At 42.1% G+C, this 17,190-nt stretch overlaps 1 protein-coding gene across 2 annotated transcripts in view; it reads right to left on the reverse strand.

Annotated features, from left to right (window-relative positions):
• Positions 1-17,190, reverse strand: part of DNAH11 (dynein axonemal heavy chain 11) — a 256,071-nt gene that overhangs the window by 216,334 nt on the left and 22,547 nt on the right. For both annotated transcript variants that reach the window (XM_036010519.1, XM_036010518.1), the window contains exons 7-14: positions 14,992-15,225; positions 13,656-13,823; positions 9,774-9,890; positions 5,219-5,356; positions 4,779-4,903; positions 4,025-4,247; positions 1,432-1,536; positions 900-1,292 (exon numbers count right to left, since the gene is read on the reverse strand). In XM_036010519.1, the coding sequence (XP_035866412.1) occupies positions 900-1,292; positions 1,432-1,536; positions 4,025-4,247; positions 4,779-4,903; positions 5,219-5,356; positions 9,774-9,890; positions 13,656-13,823; positions 14,992-15,225 (1,503 nt within the window). The remainder of the gene's footprint in view (positions 1-899; positions 1,293-1,431; positions 1,537-4,024; positions 4,248-4,778; positions 4,904-5,218; positions 5,357-9,773; positions 9,891-13,655; positions 13,824-14,991; positions 15,226-17,190) is intronic.

A 17,190-nucleotide genomic window follows, 5' to 3' on the forward strand; every position in this document is an offset into this window, starting at 1 on the left:
TGTTGCTTAGACCGAAAACCTCAAGTCAACCCAGACTTCTCTCTCCTCTAACTTGTCACAGCAAATCCTGTTGGCTCTTCCTTCAGCATACATTCAGCCCTGGCTGCTGGGGCTCAGTTGGTTGGAGCATCATCCCATAGACTGAAGGGGTCACAGGTTTGATTCCCAGTGGGGGCAGAGATGGGGGGCAACCTACTGATGCTTCTATCTCACACTGATGTTTCCCTCCCTGCCCCAGCCTGCCTCCTTTCTCCCTCTCTCTCTCTCTCTCCTTCTCTCTCTCTCTCTCTCTCTCTGCAAGCAATGAAAAAAAATGTTTTTGGGTGAGGGTGATTTTAAAAAACAAACATTCAGCATGCGAGTGCCTTCATCATTGCCACCCTGATTTCTCACCTGGAGCCCTGGAATATCCTGCTAACGGTCTCCCTGCCTACCACCCCCTTGCTCCCCTGGGGTTTGGGCTTAACAGGCAAAGCCTTTGAGCAGAGAGTCTCTGGCTGCTGTCTCCCTTCAGAGTGGAAGCTGTCCTTCTCACGAGGACTGTCCTCAGCAGACGGTTGAGAGCATGACATGAGATGCTGTGAACAAGATGGCTGGCAGCTGGCGGCACTCAACAGATAACTGTGGCTATTAATAGCATCCCAAAGAGGACATAACTATGACAAAGATGAGGGACCCATCTCTCGCCTTTCTGTTGCATTAACTATCTCCCTTTCCAATGTCTTCCCTCAGGAAGGAGAACAATGAGGTCTCTAAGAGGTGCAAATTCCTCCATTTTAAAAGCTTGACAAAACAATACATAAAGCTCTTTCAGGACACGGTAGGTTCAATAGTTTTGCTCCGTTTCTCGGCTAAATGAAAGGATCACCTATAAATGTTGTGACCATAAAAGCAACTACCTCCACCAGCTCGTGTATCCTGCAGCCGTCCTCTTGGATGAGCTTGTACTTCTTGGTAAACAAATCGCCCTTGTCCTCCAAAGCGAAGGCAGTCTCCCTCCGGTGCTCTCTCCGGGGAAGGAGCGTGCACTCGGCCCAGGCCCGCATGGTCTGCTGGATGACTTTGACATTGTGCTGCGTGCACTCGACCCTGCGCTCCAGCTCCCAGGTGGCCGCTTTCACCCTCTCAATGTATCCCCAGCAGTCATCCTGCCACGTGAGCGACGTCGCAGCCACCTGTAGCTGCTCATCCACAGCCCGCAGCTCGTCTTCAATCAGAGGGTATTCAACTTCCAGCAGAGTCTGTTTCAGCTTGTTGTATCCTTGCACGAGCAGTTCAAGATTTCCAACGTACTGAGCAAAGAGAACCCCAAACATGTTAAAGCTACTCTGTCTCCCTAGATGCAGAAAAGCATCACCAGTCTCTGTGTCAGTAATTAAAATTCAAAACAGTTCTGTTCAAGGTATGCCCTAATAGGTATGAGACACAAACCTTTAAAATGGTACTTCTTTTCTGGAAGATGGCTGAGGCGGAATCTGGCACGTCTGACTTCTTCAGCATCAAGAGGTATTTCACTTCCCTCAAGACAGCCACTAGCTATTGAAAGAAAATCAATGACTATTGCGTGTCATTCTATCTTAGCACAAGTGAAAATCAAAACACTTAACTTTTGATCCAATCATCACTCTAGTTTCAAATTGCCACGGCGAAGCCAAAGACAGCGGCATACGCACACCAAGATCTAAAACCAAAGGCTCGTAAATGGACCCTGGTCTGCTCCCAGGACCTTTAGTTCTGTGAGAATGCTTGCTTCAAAAACACACATTTGTTCTAACGTGAGTGACACACGAGGGAGCAATCTGAGCTTACCACAAATTTTGTCCTTGCTTATCCGCACCCTCCTCAGCAAGGAACACTAAGTAAATGCTAACAGCTGCACCCGACTGAACCGATGAACCGAAAGGCTTAGGAATACACAAAATGCTCGTCTGGACACACCTTGGACATCCGCGGGGTACCTCAGTTCACACACCCATCCTTTCTGGTGGCACCGCTTCCTGCCTGGTTTCAAATGACCCTCTTTCCACTTCACGATAACATGAAAGTTGTAATTCCTCCAATGCCCACTTCCATTAGCTAACTTCAGGTCTTTGTCAAGGCAAACTGTCATATTTATTGTACTATTTATGTATTACTTAACCACTTAAAATGTGTAAAACTATGCTACTGTTCTCCCTAGATGACTGTTTTGCCAATGTATCACTGACAAAGTTTTTGAGTACTGCTCCCTAACCCCATGCCCTCCACAGGTCCTGTATTCCTAGTTGTGCACTCTTTCAGGATCCAGTGATTTTTAGGAATGTGTGTCATGTGGCAGAACTGACTGTACTCAAAAATCACAGGTTCTGAGGAAAAAACCACACAACATGCTTAAGAAGGTAAACCAGTTGACTTCCTTAGCTTGTCACTCCTTAGGTTGGCTAGTACAATATATTTTGTATTTATAATCTCTATTGTGTATGTTTGTAATCCCTTTAGATAGAATTATCTGAAGAATTATCTAAATCATAAGAATTGTCCCTATAACATCTCAGGATTTAATTTTCTATATAGTGGATTTATAAAATCAGAAGGTAGAGGTAATTCTCTGTTCTCTGGGTCATATATTTATGTGTGTGTTCTGAGGCTTATGAACAAAAGTAAGTGATGGTATTCTTTGTAATATTTTAGGGAAACAGATCAGAATTTGGGTACAGCTCATAACTATCGAGCTCACAGAGGTTAATGTTCCCACTTCCTAGGCGTACATTCGGACTGCTGGGGAAGATAGGATGACAGCTAAAAATAATATATAGTCTTCACTATCTAAAAATTCAGACATTTAACTAGTCTCTTTTGTGATGGCAACTTCCTGCCTGGTTTCAAACGACCCTCTTTCCACTTAATGATAACATACAAGTTGCAATTCTTCCAATACTCACTTCCATAAGCTAACTTCAGGTCTTTGTCAAGGCAAAGTGTCATATTTATTGTACTATTTATGTATTACTTAACCACTTAAAATGTGTAAAACTATGCTACTTAGAAATAGATATTCTTGTGATGGCAACTTAGAAGTAGATATTCTTGTAGGCCTTTCCTTTCCTGTGAAGTATATTCATGGGGGTCAACAGAAAGGAAAGCTCACTTGGTGACTCCCACCAAGCTATCAGACTTGGCAATGGGTTGTTTAAAGTAGATATGTGGTATTTACCATGTATATGCACATATAGTCACTATATGTCAGCATATACATATAAAAATACACATTATTACTATTATATTAAAGTACTTGTACCTTAATTATTACATAACATGTAATCGAATTGTGAGAAAATATAAAATGTCTCTGTGTTATGTGGTTTATCCTGGGATAACAAAAGATCTGTTCAATAAGGGCATTTTCTTGGATATTATTCAACTTTTAATATTATTTTTGGCATTTATATGTTGTCATGTTTTTTGAATATTGTTTTATAAAAATTGCCATCAATTTAACAAACATATTCAAGTTTATTGTCCCTTTGAAGGGTATTTTGATAATCAAAATTTACCATTGTCCATCACAGAGTGAGGTCTCTCATTCCATACAATGTATGGATTCCCCAAATCTTAACTTACATGATCAAATTTTAATTAAACTAAAGATCCTGGTATATGTGCTATAAATATAATTCAAGCCAGAACACACGATAAAAGACTAATGATTCCATTTGACTGAGCTAACATGTATTAAGTATTACCCAATGCCAGACACTGTTAGAAACACAGCAAACAAAGGTAAAATGACATGTTCCCTACTCTCAAGTAGCTCATTATCAAGTGAAGGAGAAAGTGGTAAATAAATAATTATGAGGCAAAATAAAGAGTGCTAAGTGTAGAATCTGGGAAACTAAAACCAAGACCTGTTAGAAGCTGTTTTCCATTACATTCCTCATAGCATTGACATTGTCCCCAAATAAAATATAAATGACTGGATATATCAGGAATATACTTGTAATGAAAATTACATTTATTAAACATCTTTAAAACACCAAACCCCTACCTTTGGGTCAAAGTTGACACTGAGAAGACCATTTATGGCACTGAATTTAACCAAGGGCTGGTTCAAATTAAATTCACAGACTTCATCCACGTTGCTTTTCCATTCGTTAAAGATATGCTTTTCAAACTGGTCCAGCAGAGTTGTCATTTCAACATACTTCTGACGAACCAAGGCATCGTCAGGACTTTCCACGAATCTGTAGGAATACGGTTTCTCCACTTTTCTATATGTTAGATTTCAGCTTAACTCCTTTACAATAACGTAAAGCTCAAAACACAAGGAAATACACTACAACAATCAGGAAGAGAAACAATAAAAGCCAAATAATGCTATGATTGTCTTTGCCTTAAAAGCTATAGTTATGAAACGAATGGAACTCCAAGGATTTTGCTAAATGCCAATAGCAACAAGTTTCCAACTCCTGCAAAGAAAAGAGAAAGGTACAGAAGCCTACAAAATAAGGGGAATGGTAGTCATTGAAGGAAGAAAAACAATAACAAAAAAATATACAAACATATTGTGAGTGAGAAGAAAAAAGGCTAAGGAGCTGAAGACGGGGAAATACATTAAGTTGTAGATCCCATTAAGCATGCTCCAGAACCCTGGGGGTGAACCCTCCACGATGAGCCCAGCCACTGAAAAGAGTTAAAGGCAATGCCTTTTTAAGCACTAAAATGACCAGCTTCTGCCCTATCTCAAAACCACGTGTGTATTGCTAGGATAATTTCACCATGAAATAAGCCTGACTACTCACAGACACTGGAGAGATGTGAAGTTTGCCCAAAACGTCTGAAGTCGTTCCAGGACCTCTTTTGCCCACTTGATATTTCCTGAGGTGAATGGCATATTCTTGTTAAGAATTACATGTCCACGTTCAATCTGCCAATTGTCATTTTGGTGACAAGGAAGAAAGGGAACATTCGATCAGAGTGCATTCCAGCCTTGTCAACAATTGCTCGCTTTGGTACTTTCACAGGATGAATATATAAAGCATATGTGTTAAGTGACTCAATTGGTAGACAGGTAATGGTCCTGAAGCAAGATCTCCATCTCCATAAGAAAACCAATTAAATAAAAGCATGAAGTCATAGTGCTTATATCTGATCTTTAGATACCACTAGATAAAGTTCTAGCCCATGGCCCTTGTGCACACACATGATGCCATGGATGTGCTTAGCTTCAGCCTTCACTTACCTGTTTCATGTGTTCATCATACAACTGCTTACACATATCCAACTCGTGATTAAACATGTGCACCAGGGTGCTGTAATGTGGGCTGAAAATTTCCATGACAACTGGTTTCTCCAGGAAATTCCCAAATATGGTCAAAAGCTATAAAAATCAAAGTTAAAGAAAGGTTAAGAACCATGGGGTTTTAATACAAATACTCAGCTCACTATTTCTCCCATTAAACCTCTTACATAACTAAAGCTAGAGCAAAAACGTAGAACCTTACAGGCACCCTGCAACATCTCCAAAACTGAAACACAGTTTTCCAATAAAACAAACTCTAGATGTAAAGCAATTTCCCTTTCTCCGAGGAAAATGAGAGGCGTCAGAAATGAACCGGTCTGCCAGTAATCCCTACCCACACATATCACTTCTTCCTGGCGGGCACCAGAAAATGTTTTAGAAGATGTTTGTGGATATAACAACAAGATTTATGAGCTCTTTTATCTGTTCTTCCCTCCTATGCATGCATTCTTTAGATATGGAATATCCAGATCAAGGACCTCTAGATCACAGCATTAATAATTATACCGGATGTATTGCCCACAGTGAGTGTCCTCCCGTGACAGCGCCTGCTCCATACTGTGCCACCCAGCCACCCCCAACCAAGAGGCCCTGGGTGGCAGTGCTGACCTGCTCCAAGGACAGCCACTCTCCAGAGACAGTGCCTTTGATGTGAGTGTCCCAACTAAACTAACAGCTGCAGCTAATTAGGTCCCCTCCTCAGACAGAGAATCGAGCATTGCAGGCTGAACCTATGCTGTCAATGTTATGAGTGAACAGAATTGACCAGCAAGCAGAGGAAGCCAATGAGTAGGGGCACCGCAAAAAGCAGGGATGTGGCCTGAAACAGGATCACCTGACCAGACCGCAGAAGAGTGAAGGTCCCGCAAACTCCTCTTGCTCAGCTCAGGGAGCCCCCTCGCTCCAAGCTAACCTTCAGCACCAGTTCCCACTAAGCTTAGCCTAGCTAGGGAGCCTGACCTTGGATTTCCATCAGCCTCCGGTCTCGTTTTCCGCCCCACATGGACTCTTCTGCATGGGAGCACGAGACTGCTTTCTTTGCAAGCAAGATAAGGTCATTAAAATACATATTTTTGTGTAAGTCATGTTTATGTAGTGCCTACAATGAACCAGGCACTGTATTTTAAAGGCTCTTTAAAAATGCCACTATCACATGCTCCAGATCAAGAAACCCAGTTCATAAGGAGGGAGTAATATGCCCAAATTCACAGGGCCCCTGGCAGAGCTGGCACCGGACCCTTGGCCATCTGCCCCCTGGGGACCTGCGCCTCCCCATGCCACCTGCCAGCAGCCCCGGCGACATCTAAAATCACTGTTTTGTTATTTCCTTATTCTGTCTGTGTCAGCTTCATAAAGTGTTAATTATTAGGCCTGTTATATAGATATTTTCTTTGAAACAAAACATGGTCTCTTCTCAAAATAACTAAATACAATCAACATGGCGGAAAACGATAAAATCAAGGTTTTTGCCTTGTTAGCAATGTGGCAAAAGAGCTATTTTTCCTCTTGGGGGAATAACAGGTGTCCCCTAAAATTTATTTTCTTTAAAAGACAGCTTCATTGTACACATTTAACATTTTGTAAACATTTCCATAAACTATGTTCACCGGGGGAAAAAAATCAACACAGTGAAAAATTATACAGACTGAAATGTAAATCTAACCTTATCTTAGAGGCCAATTTAGACCAACACATTTTAGCTCTTTTGTTGTTGTTGTTAATACTAATTATAACCACTGTAGAAACCACTAAATATTTTTAAATCTTCCTGGTTAGCTGCTACCTAGCAAAATGTAAATTATTAACTTTCTCCTCATGACCACTGGTTTGCCGAGTTGGGATTTCATGTTTAAGTCCAAAAGCAAACACCGTTTCATAGGGAAACATTTATTTTACAACATTCTCCTTCAAACACTTATCGTGTGGGCTACAACTGAAACAACACCAGAAGCTTCCTAGCTACACCTCGTTGCCTACCTGATACGCTTAATGGGACTTCAACTATAAAAGAGGAGAGACAGAGAGAATTTTCTTTAGAAGGTTTAAAGCTGGAGAGTAGCAGTAAAAAAAAAAAAAATGAGTCAACCTTTTAGGAAGTAGACATTATAATTTTTCACCATCACTGTTCCACAGTAATTGCCCTCCAGGATGAGAATAAAGGTTATCTGAACCTCTTGTTTTCTTGTCAGAGCGGAACTAAGAGCGATTTCATGAGGAATATAGGTGTTTTCGTCACATCAGCCTCAGGAGATGGAAGCTGGGCTCCCAACTCCATGCTTCTGTCCCTAAATATCCCATGTGAGTCCTCTGAAGTTTACCTCAATTTCCTCCTACTTCTTAGTTTCATTGTGTAATATGGCTTTCATAATGCTGTTTCCCCTGTTCAAGTAGTGTCTATTTATATTTTCCAAGGTTGGCCTCTTTCAAAGATTCTTTTAGATCTGTTGCTGCCAAAACCATATACACGTAATTTTATAGTTTTCAATGATATTGTCTGAACGCTTTTCTAGACATCTTTATTTTCTTATATACTGCAGCCCACCTCCATGGACACAAATTGCAAATTCCTGATATACATCCGTCAGTATTTTTTTTTTATGAGTTCCAATGCTGTCGACTTTGAACTACAGCTTCATGCTAGAGTAGACCAGTGTTGGGGTCCGGGCCCCTTGTGGCCATGTCTTTGCCAAGAGTCACTGAATCATGGTCCTCAGGGAATGGTCACAGATATTTACTCCCTGCGACAGTAAATGGTCAGAGTTCATCATCCCACACCTACGGTAGGAATCCTCTTCTCCCTAAGTACACAATGCTATCATTTTTTTCTTCTTCTCCCCCTGTACTTGCCCCCATTGGGGTGCATTTCAATACTCTGATGACCCGTCAGTCCACCTCACTTCAAGCGGTTGCTCACTTCAAGCTTGTCTGCTCTACCCAAGGCATTGCAGGTGATCTACATACAACAAAATCTGCATGATGATGCCCTGCCCTGCAGAGTGCAGAGGGCAGGGGGTGGGAGCCCATCCTATACCTGTTGGTAGACGGGGCACAAATACGTGAACGGTAAGGAAAAGTCCATGGTGGTAAGATAAAATTATTGGGGAAAAAACAGCTGGCATGTACTAGAATAGAATCCGTATTCCTGGTTGTGTGGAGGGGAGGAAGAAAGGCTTGAATTGGAAAAGGTGGGATTAAGAGCTGTAATTAAGACTTCGCTGTATGTTCTTCCTTCCAGTTATTACGGGAGCACACGGACAAGTAGCTCCAGTAGCAGAACATGGGATAGACTACTGTGCAGTCATTCATAAAAAATATTGCTGAATTCTGTTATGAGAGGAAGAAAACCTTTATGATTCATTGCTAAGTGGAAAGGGTTACTAAGGGGGATCAGAATATGATATCATTTTTGTCAGCGAGAAATATGTATGCATACCTCGTCCAAGAAAAAGTGTGGCAGTATTAAATATAACAGTTTTCCTGAGAGGTGGGATTACAGGGAGTTTTATATTTTAACAATAGTCTATATATTTTGGCCAGCAGCATCTCGGATTCATCCCTGAGCTCTTAAAAAACAAAGTAGTGTGTGATCCTCCTGAGTTCTGTGTTAAAATCCCTGACTGGGGCCAGCAGACACCAGAGGCTTCACCACCACCTGACCCATTCATCTGAGCTTGAAGGTCAAAATCAAACAAATCGTAGACACCGTCTGTATGTCATATTGGTTTGTGCTGCCATTGTTAACGAGCTGTGCCTGTGAATCCCTAGCTATGTTTCTCCCGGTATCGAAGCATCTCTTGTGATGGCTGACTCACGATTCTCTTCTTTGACAGGCAAGCTTCACAGGCTGTCCCTATTCCCTCCATTGTAACTTTCCCTTTGGGGGAGCTTTTCTGTCATGCAACCCCGTAAAACACACACATCATATTTCATCAGTTCTGTCATGTTTTAGTATCTCTGAAATTGGACTATGTTATATAATCAATGGCATAAGTTTTTGACATTTTGCTTTATTGATACACAAAAGAATGGCACGGCTGATAATCAGTGGTCTCTTACACCTGATGGAAGACAATAAATAAGTTGCTATTTGTTCCGGTTGGAGTAACAAAGTAGGCAGGCGAATGTGGCCTATGTAAGCAATGGTAAAAAATAAATAAAAAGAAAAAGAAATTCTTGAAGTAATAGCTATTTTTCAGTTTTCACTTTGAATCAATACTTCATAGGCCTTGCCAAACTTGCTCTGAAGGCAGTAGGACCTAAAACACTGTGAATGCAAGAAAAGATCAGTGGTACACCATCCTGACCTTGTTCAAAGTAAACTTCATTGTTCATCAGTGCATAATCCAAAGTTTATAATTCAGTGACCTGAATACAAAGAGACTGTGACCAGTTAATAGCTTACCTGAATCAGGAAGAAATGTAGTCGATCCTTTCATCTAACAGTCTAAATCATTCATTAGTAAATTATTATTAGGACCGCTTCTTCAGAACTAACCTTAAATGCAGCTTCCAAACCATTGCAGTTAAAAAAACCTTCACAAAGAATCGTCCCAAGCCTTCTGTCAAAATCCAAAGTTTTGGACTTAAACAGAACATAATCACTTTCAAATTCCTGCGAAATTCAAAGTAAAATATTAGTTTCCAGGAAAGAGCGCAACGGTGTAAACAGCAATCCCATGAGCCTAACACACCTCCCTCCCGCCTGCCCTGCTTTCTGGGCGGATTTCTTCCTCAAGGCAGGACTGCAGGGCAGGTCGGGAAAGAGCTGCACTGGCCACCTGGCCAGGCGGCAGCCTCACGGGGGCACCGAACACCTTGCACTATCAGCCCATTTTTCCCCAATTCTTCCCACTGGTTCCGACCCAACCTCAGGACCCTGACCTTCCGGCATGTCCTTCTTCTCCCAGCCCGTTTGGCTTATAAATGAGAAGGCAAAGCTTTTCAGAAAAGGAAAAAGAACCCCTTCCCATTGTCACTTGAGTACATCTCTACGTTTAAATAGGAAGTTTTTTGTTTTATTTTTCAAGCAGCAGAAAACCTACCAGGAAACACTGCATCTTCAGGTGAGAACTAAAATCACGGTCCATAAAGAAGAGTTGTTAGTGATAAAGGTGAAACAAATCACCACTACATTTCCCCAGTGTCTTATTACCTTCCATGCAGCTAACAGCCCCTGTTGCCTCCTGATACACAGCCACCCACTCTCATCATTAGAGAGCAGGAAAGAACAGGGCTCGTCCGCACAGCACTGCAAGTCACCGCCTGCAGTGAAGATGCCCAGAAATCCAGAAACACTCTGGGCTCTTCAGTCAAACTGCCCTGCGTACACATAGAACGTGAGAAAGTCCTTTGCTGCCTCCACAAGTGGCCCCTCCATCTACTCATGATAACAACAGAAGTAATGATAATGACAGCTAACACTCAGAGTTCTGTTCTAAATGCTTTGCACTCTCAATTCTCACAACATACCATGTGGGTAGTATTTTCCTTTCCATTTTATAGGCAACAAAACAAACTCAGAGCAGTTGAATAACTTGCTCACAGTCACACCACTGGTGGAAGGCAGCACCAGAATTTGAGGCCTGGCCACCTGGCCCCGGAGCCCACACTCCAACTGCGACGTTTCCATGCAGGAATCTGCGTGTGAATCGGACGCTCATGGAAACCAGAGCGTAACGGCAGAGCTCTGGAGCACTGTCCGTCATGGACCGAAATGTTTTATTTAGCATCAAGGAAGTCTCCAGTTCTCCTGAACCACAGCCAAACACTCTCTTCACTCAAGGATCACTGACTTTGAAAAGGAAACACAACTTCCCCACAAGTTGAAACAAGCCTAACTTATCCCCCTTCTCCTTGTGGCAACAAGGAACATACAATTAAGATCCTCAAACACTGTTTGAACACTTAGTAAATAAGTAATACCTCAGGAAGGGAAAAAAGCTAATCTCCACCCTGCATCTCTCTCCCAAACTCTTTTCTCTCCCTTCCTCTCCCAACCTGAATTCGGAACAGCCGATGGCAGCCCTCCCCTAGGGAGTCCCACAGGGAATTCAAAGTTCTGTCGTGCATACCTAAACTCACCCACGTCTCTATGGAGAGCTCTTCTTCATACACCCCAACAGAAATTCCGGCAGCCTCAGTGACTCCGTTCTCTCTTGGTCAAGTGCAATCAGTCACCCTCTTAACTGCTCCTTGAGTACATCCACCATTCTCTGTCTCCGGGGCCTCACCCTGGTCCGGCTCACAATTACCGCTCCTTCGGATTTCTGCTAACCACTTTCTAGCCTCTTTCTTGCCTCTAGTCTTGTCTCTCTGAACCGTTCTCCAAACTGCGGTCTATACTAGCTTCCCAAAACAGAAACCTGATCCTGTCACTCTTTCAGTCAGTCCTCCAATTCCTAGCCTTAATTCGGAACCCTGAGTTTCTTAAGACAAAGTCTCCAAGGCTTACACAACCCACAGGCTGTTCCCTTGTCATCTGGACCCTGTTTGTACTCTCAACTGTTCTAGCTTTTTTCCTGGGATCAAACCACATTCCCTCTCTCTGTGCACCAACCACACTTCCCTGCTAACCCCCTTCCCTTCACCCGCTTCCCCTCACACCCTTTCTAAGTGACTGGAACTTAATGAGTCCAACTACTAACACAAAAGGATAATTATTTAACATGAGAGGGGTGCTAATTATTGCTATGATAGCAGTCATATTACAATATAGAAGTGTATCAAATTAACATGTTGTACACCTTAGTGTACATAATGTTTTATGTCAAATATATTTTAATTTACAAAAATAAGTAAGAAAGAAAGTCTCTGCCCATAACCGTCCAGATCTCAAACAGTCCTGCAGAAAGAAGTCAAAGAAAATACCTATTAACTGAGAAACCCAAGAACATTTCATGGATATACCCGAGAAAACCCACACTCTGCAAATAGACTATAGGGGCAGACCTTCTGCCACACCAATAAAGATGTGTAGATATAGATATAGATAGTATGTAAGTATAGATAGGTATATAGATATAGATATATACATATGTCATATTTGCCCTTGACATAGATATACAGACATGTGTACATATATGCCTGTGTGTGTGTGTGTGTGTGTGTGTGTATGTCAAGAGCGAATGGGTTTTCTACACCTACACGTCTGTGACTGTGCAGGCTTTGGGCAGACACGAGGACAAGTTCAGGAGCTTTGATGTTGCCAAGCTGGTGACAGCAGCTGAATCTGGCCACGCTCTCTAACACCATCACTCTGAAAACCTGCCGGGTTCTGGAATCGTGAGAAAATCACGACTCTCCAAAGTATTAGTCGAGTGAACGGAAGGGTCCTGTGTGCACTGGGTCTCGTGCTCCTCGGCTTGGTTGCTCCGGACAGCTAAGCCAAGGCCCCACTTGGAGTCCAAGTCCATCCGCATTCCCTGCATTGCCGCCAAGTGCCAGACATCTTCCCATGCTCCGGGGGTGTGCTCAGGTTGTCATCACCACGATCCTCCATCCCCCCTACTTTGTCCACAAATTAGCTGGGACACACACAGCAGTATCCTCTTACCATTAACTCCCCTTCCCAAAAGCTGACTACCGTTACAAGGATTAAGTCTGCCACCTTGTCCTTACAAAACTAAAATACTGCACCTGCACATTTCAAGCAAGAATCAAGTATTGGGGCATATGTAAATGATTGAGAATAAATTCACATTCCTTAAAAAGCAATAAGGTTAGGTGTTTTTTTTTTTTAAACCAAGCTTCACTGTTCTTCACAAACCACTAAAGTGAAGCTATTTCAATCCTGGAACTCCCAGGTCATGCCCTGGCCACTAACATGCTGGGCGGGGTGGGGGGTGCAGAAAGCAGAAGCAGCTTACATCTGAAAGCTTCCTTCCATTCCCTGATGTCAAAAATACAAAATTATAAATAGCTCTGAAGCCTAACAATGAAAAATATGAAAGATGGCATTCTTGCTAATGAGATAAGTAGTGAATAGGGTGAAACTAAATGTTCCAATAGACCAGAAAATTATCTAGTGATTCAAGAAAAGGGTGAGACAGACACACAGGCTACACAGTCATCAGATGATCAGATCAAGGTAAGTTAATGCGTAAGGTCCTTTAATATGTAGAGTCAGGAAACAAATCCAGATTGCGGACTACTGTTGTGTTAGAAACAGCTCTAAACTGAATATGTTATACAAAGGGCTAGCCTTCCGGTCCCTGGGCTATCACTAGTGAGCCTTCAAGCAAGTCATTCAACCTCCTTCATCCTGGAGAGGCTGGACTGGCTGGTACCTGTTATCACAGGTAATGGCTATGACCTGTCGTCTTTTCCAACTTTACAATTAAAGAGTCTATGGAATAAAAACTCCCAGGTACAGTATTACCATGTTATTGAAATCAGATGGGTCATACGTGCTCTGCTGGAAAATTTTACAGAGTTCCGTAAATTCTTCAGTCATCTCGCGGATTTGCCCATTCAGAATGGCCCCCTTGGTCCCACCAAATTCAAGTCTCTCCAGCTTTTCAAATTCCATTATGGTAACAAATATGTCCTTTGGAAAAAAAACACAGAACAATAAAGATTTGTCCACCACCTCGAGCAGGAAAAAAAACATTTTAAAGTTGCAAAGAAATAACATTTTCAGAGATTGAAATGCTGTGTGTCAGTGGACACTGGCGTGACACAGACGAACGTGAGTGGTTTAGTTGATTTTTAAAATCACAGTCCCATTTTCGTATTTACTGAAAACTGTCCAGCAGTGCCGGCAAACCTAATTTACCATGGCTGAACAAGTGACCCCCTAATTTCATATCCTTCTAGTCATAAGTCAGATCCCCAGTAATATACAAAACTCATACTTTCAGCCGCCCACACTTTGCAGGGAATCGGCTGTCTCTTCGTCAGTCTGCAAGGATATTATGAAAGGGTGACTCACGTTGCTTGTTGTTAGGCATTTAGTGTTCACACTTTACAAGGCATTCAGGCTGATTAAGTGAAAATGAGAATTTTCAAAAACCCAAGCTCTCATTTTCAATGAAATTCAACAAATCTTATATCAACAAACAAACCCAAACTTGCTAGAAAGAGCTTTACGAAGAAAATCAAGGTGGTACCACTAGCTCAAACTGAAAAAAAAAAACAAAAACACTTAGCCAGTTGACTCCATACTGTGCGTGAGCACGAATGTGCATACAAATGCATGCATTCATTTAATTTTTGTTTTTAGTTATTTAAATATTTATGCAGTACATATTTTCATATTCTTTTTAGTTTTATATTTTAATAGCATAGTATATACATTTAGTATATACACTAAAAGACAGTGTGATATTTTAGAATATCAAATGGTTTTAAAGCATGGTATCCCTGTGTCAAACACTAAACATAAAAAGAAAAAAGGAGGAATGGTTTACAGCGCTCTGATTTACAACTGTCTTCCAGGAGCTCAGTAAGTCATAAGCCAAGGGTCATGGGTACAGAAAAAAAAAATCACTCCCAGTATAGTAAAATGATCAAAAAATGAATTTTTCAAAAAAGAAGTCAAGCTAAAGTCTTAAAGCTCTCTTAATAGCCCTCGTCTTGTGAGCTCCTCATGAGATCACCAAGAAAGGAGACCTCCCGCCTTCCACCAAATAAACAGTCCATGAATCATGGAAAAAGCTACAGGATTTCTGAACCCACGTACAACATGAATAAATTGCAAGTCATTGAATGAATACCTCTATTTTCATGAAGCGGTCCAGGAATTTGTCAAATCTACAAAACACCAGATGAGGCTGGAAATCCCAGGGTATTGCCTCCTTGTTTCCCACAAAATAGTTTGCCAATCCTCTTCTGTAGTTGAAAAAAGAAGTTTTGAAAGTCTTTAAGACGTGAACGGCCACCTGCACCTTTTCCAGGGAGTCATCAATTTCTCCTTTCAGGAGGTCTTCAGGTGAAAGGTAAGCTGTTGCCTAGGATTTAATGAAAGGAAACAAAGATAAAAAATATGTTCAATAGATTTTATGGACAGCATTTATTTCAATAAATCATTTTGTTTTTTACTTAAATTTTTTTCAATAAATTATTTTTAGATGGCAATGAATTGGGCCATCAATGCTATAAAACTGAAAGCATAAATTTTAGAAATTCAAGCACTTGGGTTTCAGTGATGTATACATTAGAATAATCTACAGACAACTAAAATTTCTGGATGGGACTTCCAGCCAAGAGGCAGCATAGGCAGACATGGTTCACCTCTTCACACAACCACATCAAAATTACAGCTAGAATAGAAAACGACCATCACTCAAAACTGTTGAAAATGGGTTGAGTGGAAGTCTGGCAAGTATGGAATTAAAGGAACCACATCCATCCAGACTGGTAGGAGGGATGCAAACACTGAACAGGCTGGTCCCATACCCATGTGTGGTGGATAAAAAATTCGGGAGGGATATCTCAGGAGTGAGGAGTCCCAGCCCCCACAGGCCTGCCAGCCCAGGGTTCCAGTGCCAGGAAGATAAGCCCCCACAACTTCTAGCTGCAAAAACCAGCTGGAATTGAGTTGGGGGAAGAAACATCTGGAGCCCCAAGCAGTTCCTCTTAAAGAATCCACAACAGACTCACCTACCCAGACTTACTTCCTCTCAGCTCCAGCCCTGCAGTAGCAGCTTGAAGGGCACCAGTGCTATACAAGGAGAAACCGAAGTGGCTGGCATCAAGGTGAGCAGAGGCCACTGTCCATTTTCTAAACCTTACCCCCATAGACCTGGCCATCTGGTGCCCTATCTGAGACTTCACCAGCCTGGCTAACACTGTTTGACCTGCCATGGAGATCCCCAGAGACTCTTCCCTGCCCAACTTACAGGCCACCCAAGCTGTTTTCCATATGAATGGCTGGTCTTGGCTCATGCTTCACAGCTTCCTAAATCCTATCAAATAAGCAATAGCTGGCCTCATTGAGACCTAGGCCCAGCACTAGCAGCAGCCAGCTTAGATTCACAGCTTGGCTTTGCCTGGGAATCTCTAGGCCCAGCACAAGTAGCATCTATCTTAGATTGCTTTATAGCCTAGGAAGGGTACCCAGGGGAAACATAGGTAGGGGCTGACCTTGGCCTGTACTACACAGGAAAACCCAGAGCCAGCGCACCCAGTGGACAGCTACAGACCATGTCAGAGCACCACCACCCTGCCCCTGCACAGCTCATTCTCCATGGAAGGCAGAGATTGGTGGTCAGTGGTCAATGCCAGTCCCTATAACTGACTGACCTGGGTAAATCCTTCCCACTGACCTGCCAATAGCAACCAAGGCTCAGCTACAAGAGGAGGATGTACTCAGCCCACATGAAGGACACACCTCAAGTACCCAGCTTGGGTGATAGGGAGGCTGTGCCACTGGACCCTACAGCATACCTACTACCTTAGGCCACACTACCAAGACATGGAGTCAAAGCAGTTCAAAGCATAGAAACAAACACAGGGAGGCTGCCAAAATGAAGAGATAAAGAAACATGGCCCAAATGAAAGAACAGATCAAAACTCCAGAAAAAAAGAGCTTAACAAAATGGAAATAAGCAATCTATTAGATGCTGAGTCCAAAACACTGGTTATAAGGATGCTCAAGGAACTTAATGAGGACATCAGCAACATAAAAAGGATCCAACCAGAAATGGTTGACTTGCTAATTGAAATAAAGAACAATTTATAGGGAACCAACAGTAGAGTGGGTGAAGCTGAGAATCAAATCAATGATTTGGAACATAAGGAAGAAAAAACCAACAAATCAGAACAAGAAGAGAATAAAAAATAAGAGGAGAGTGTAAGCAGCCTGTGGGATGACTTTTAAGCAATCCGACATTTGCTTCATAAGGGTGCCAGAAGGAGACTAGAAAGAGCAAGAAACTGGAAATCTATTTGAAAAAAATAGTGAACTAAAACTT

This window comes from Phyllostomus discolor, chromosome 10, assembly GCF_004126475.2.
Source record: "Phyllostomus discolor isolate MPI-MPIP mPhyDis1 chromosome 10, mPhyDis1.pri.v3, whole genome shotgun sequence".
Classification (NCBI taxonomy): domain Eukaryota; kingdom Metazoa; phylum Chordata; class Mammalia; order Chiroptera; family Phyllostomidae; genus Phyllostomus; species Phyllostomus discolor.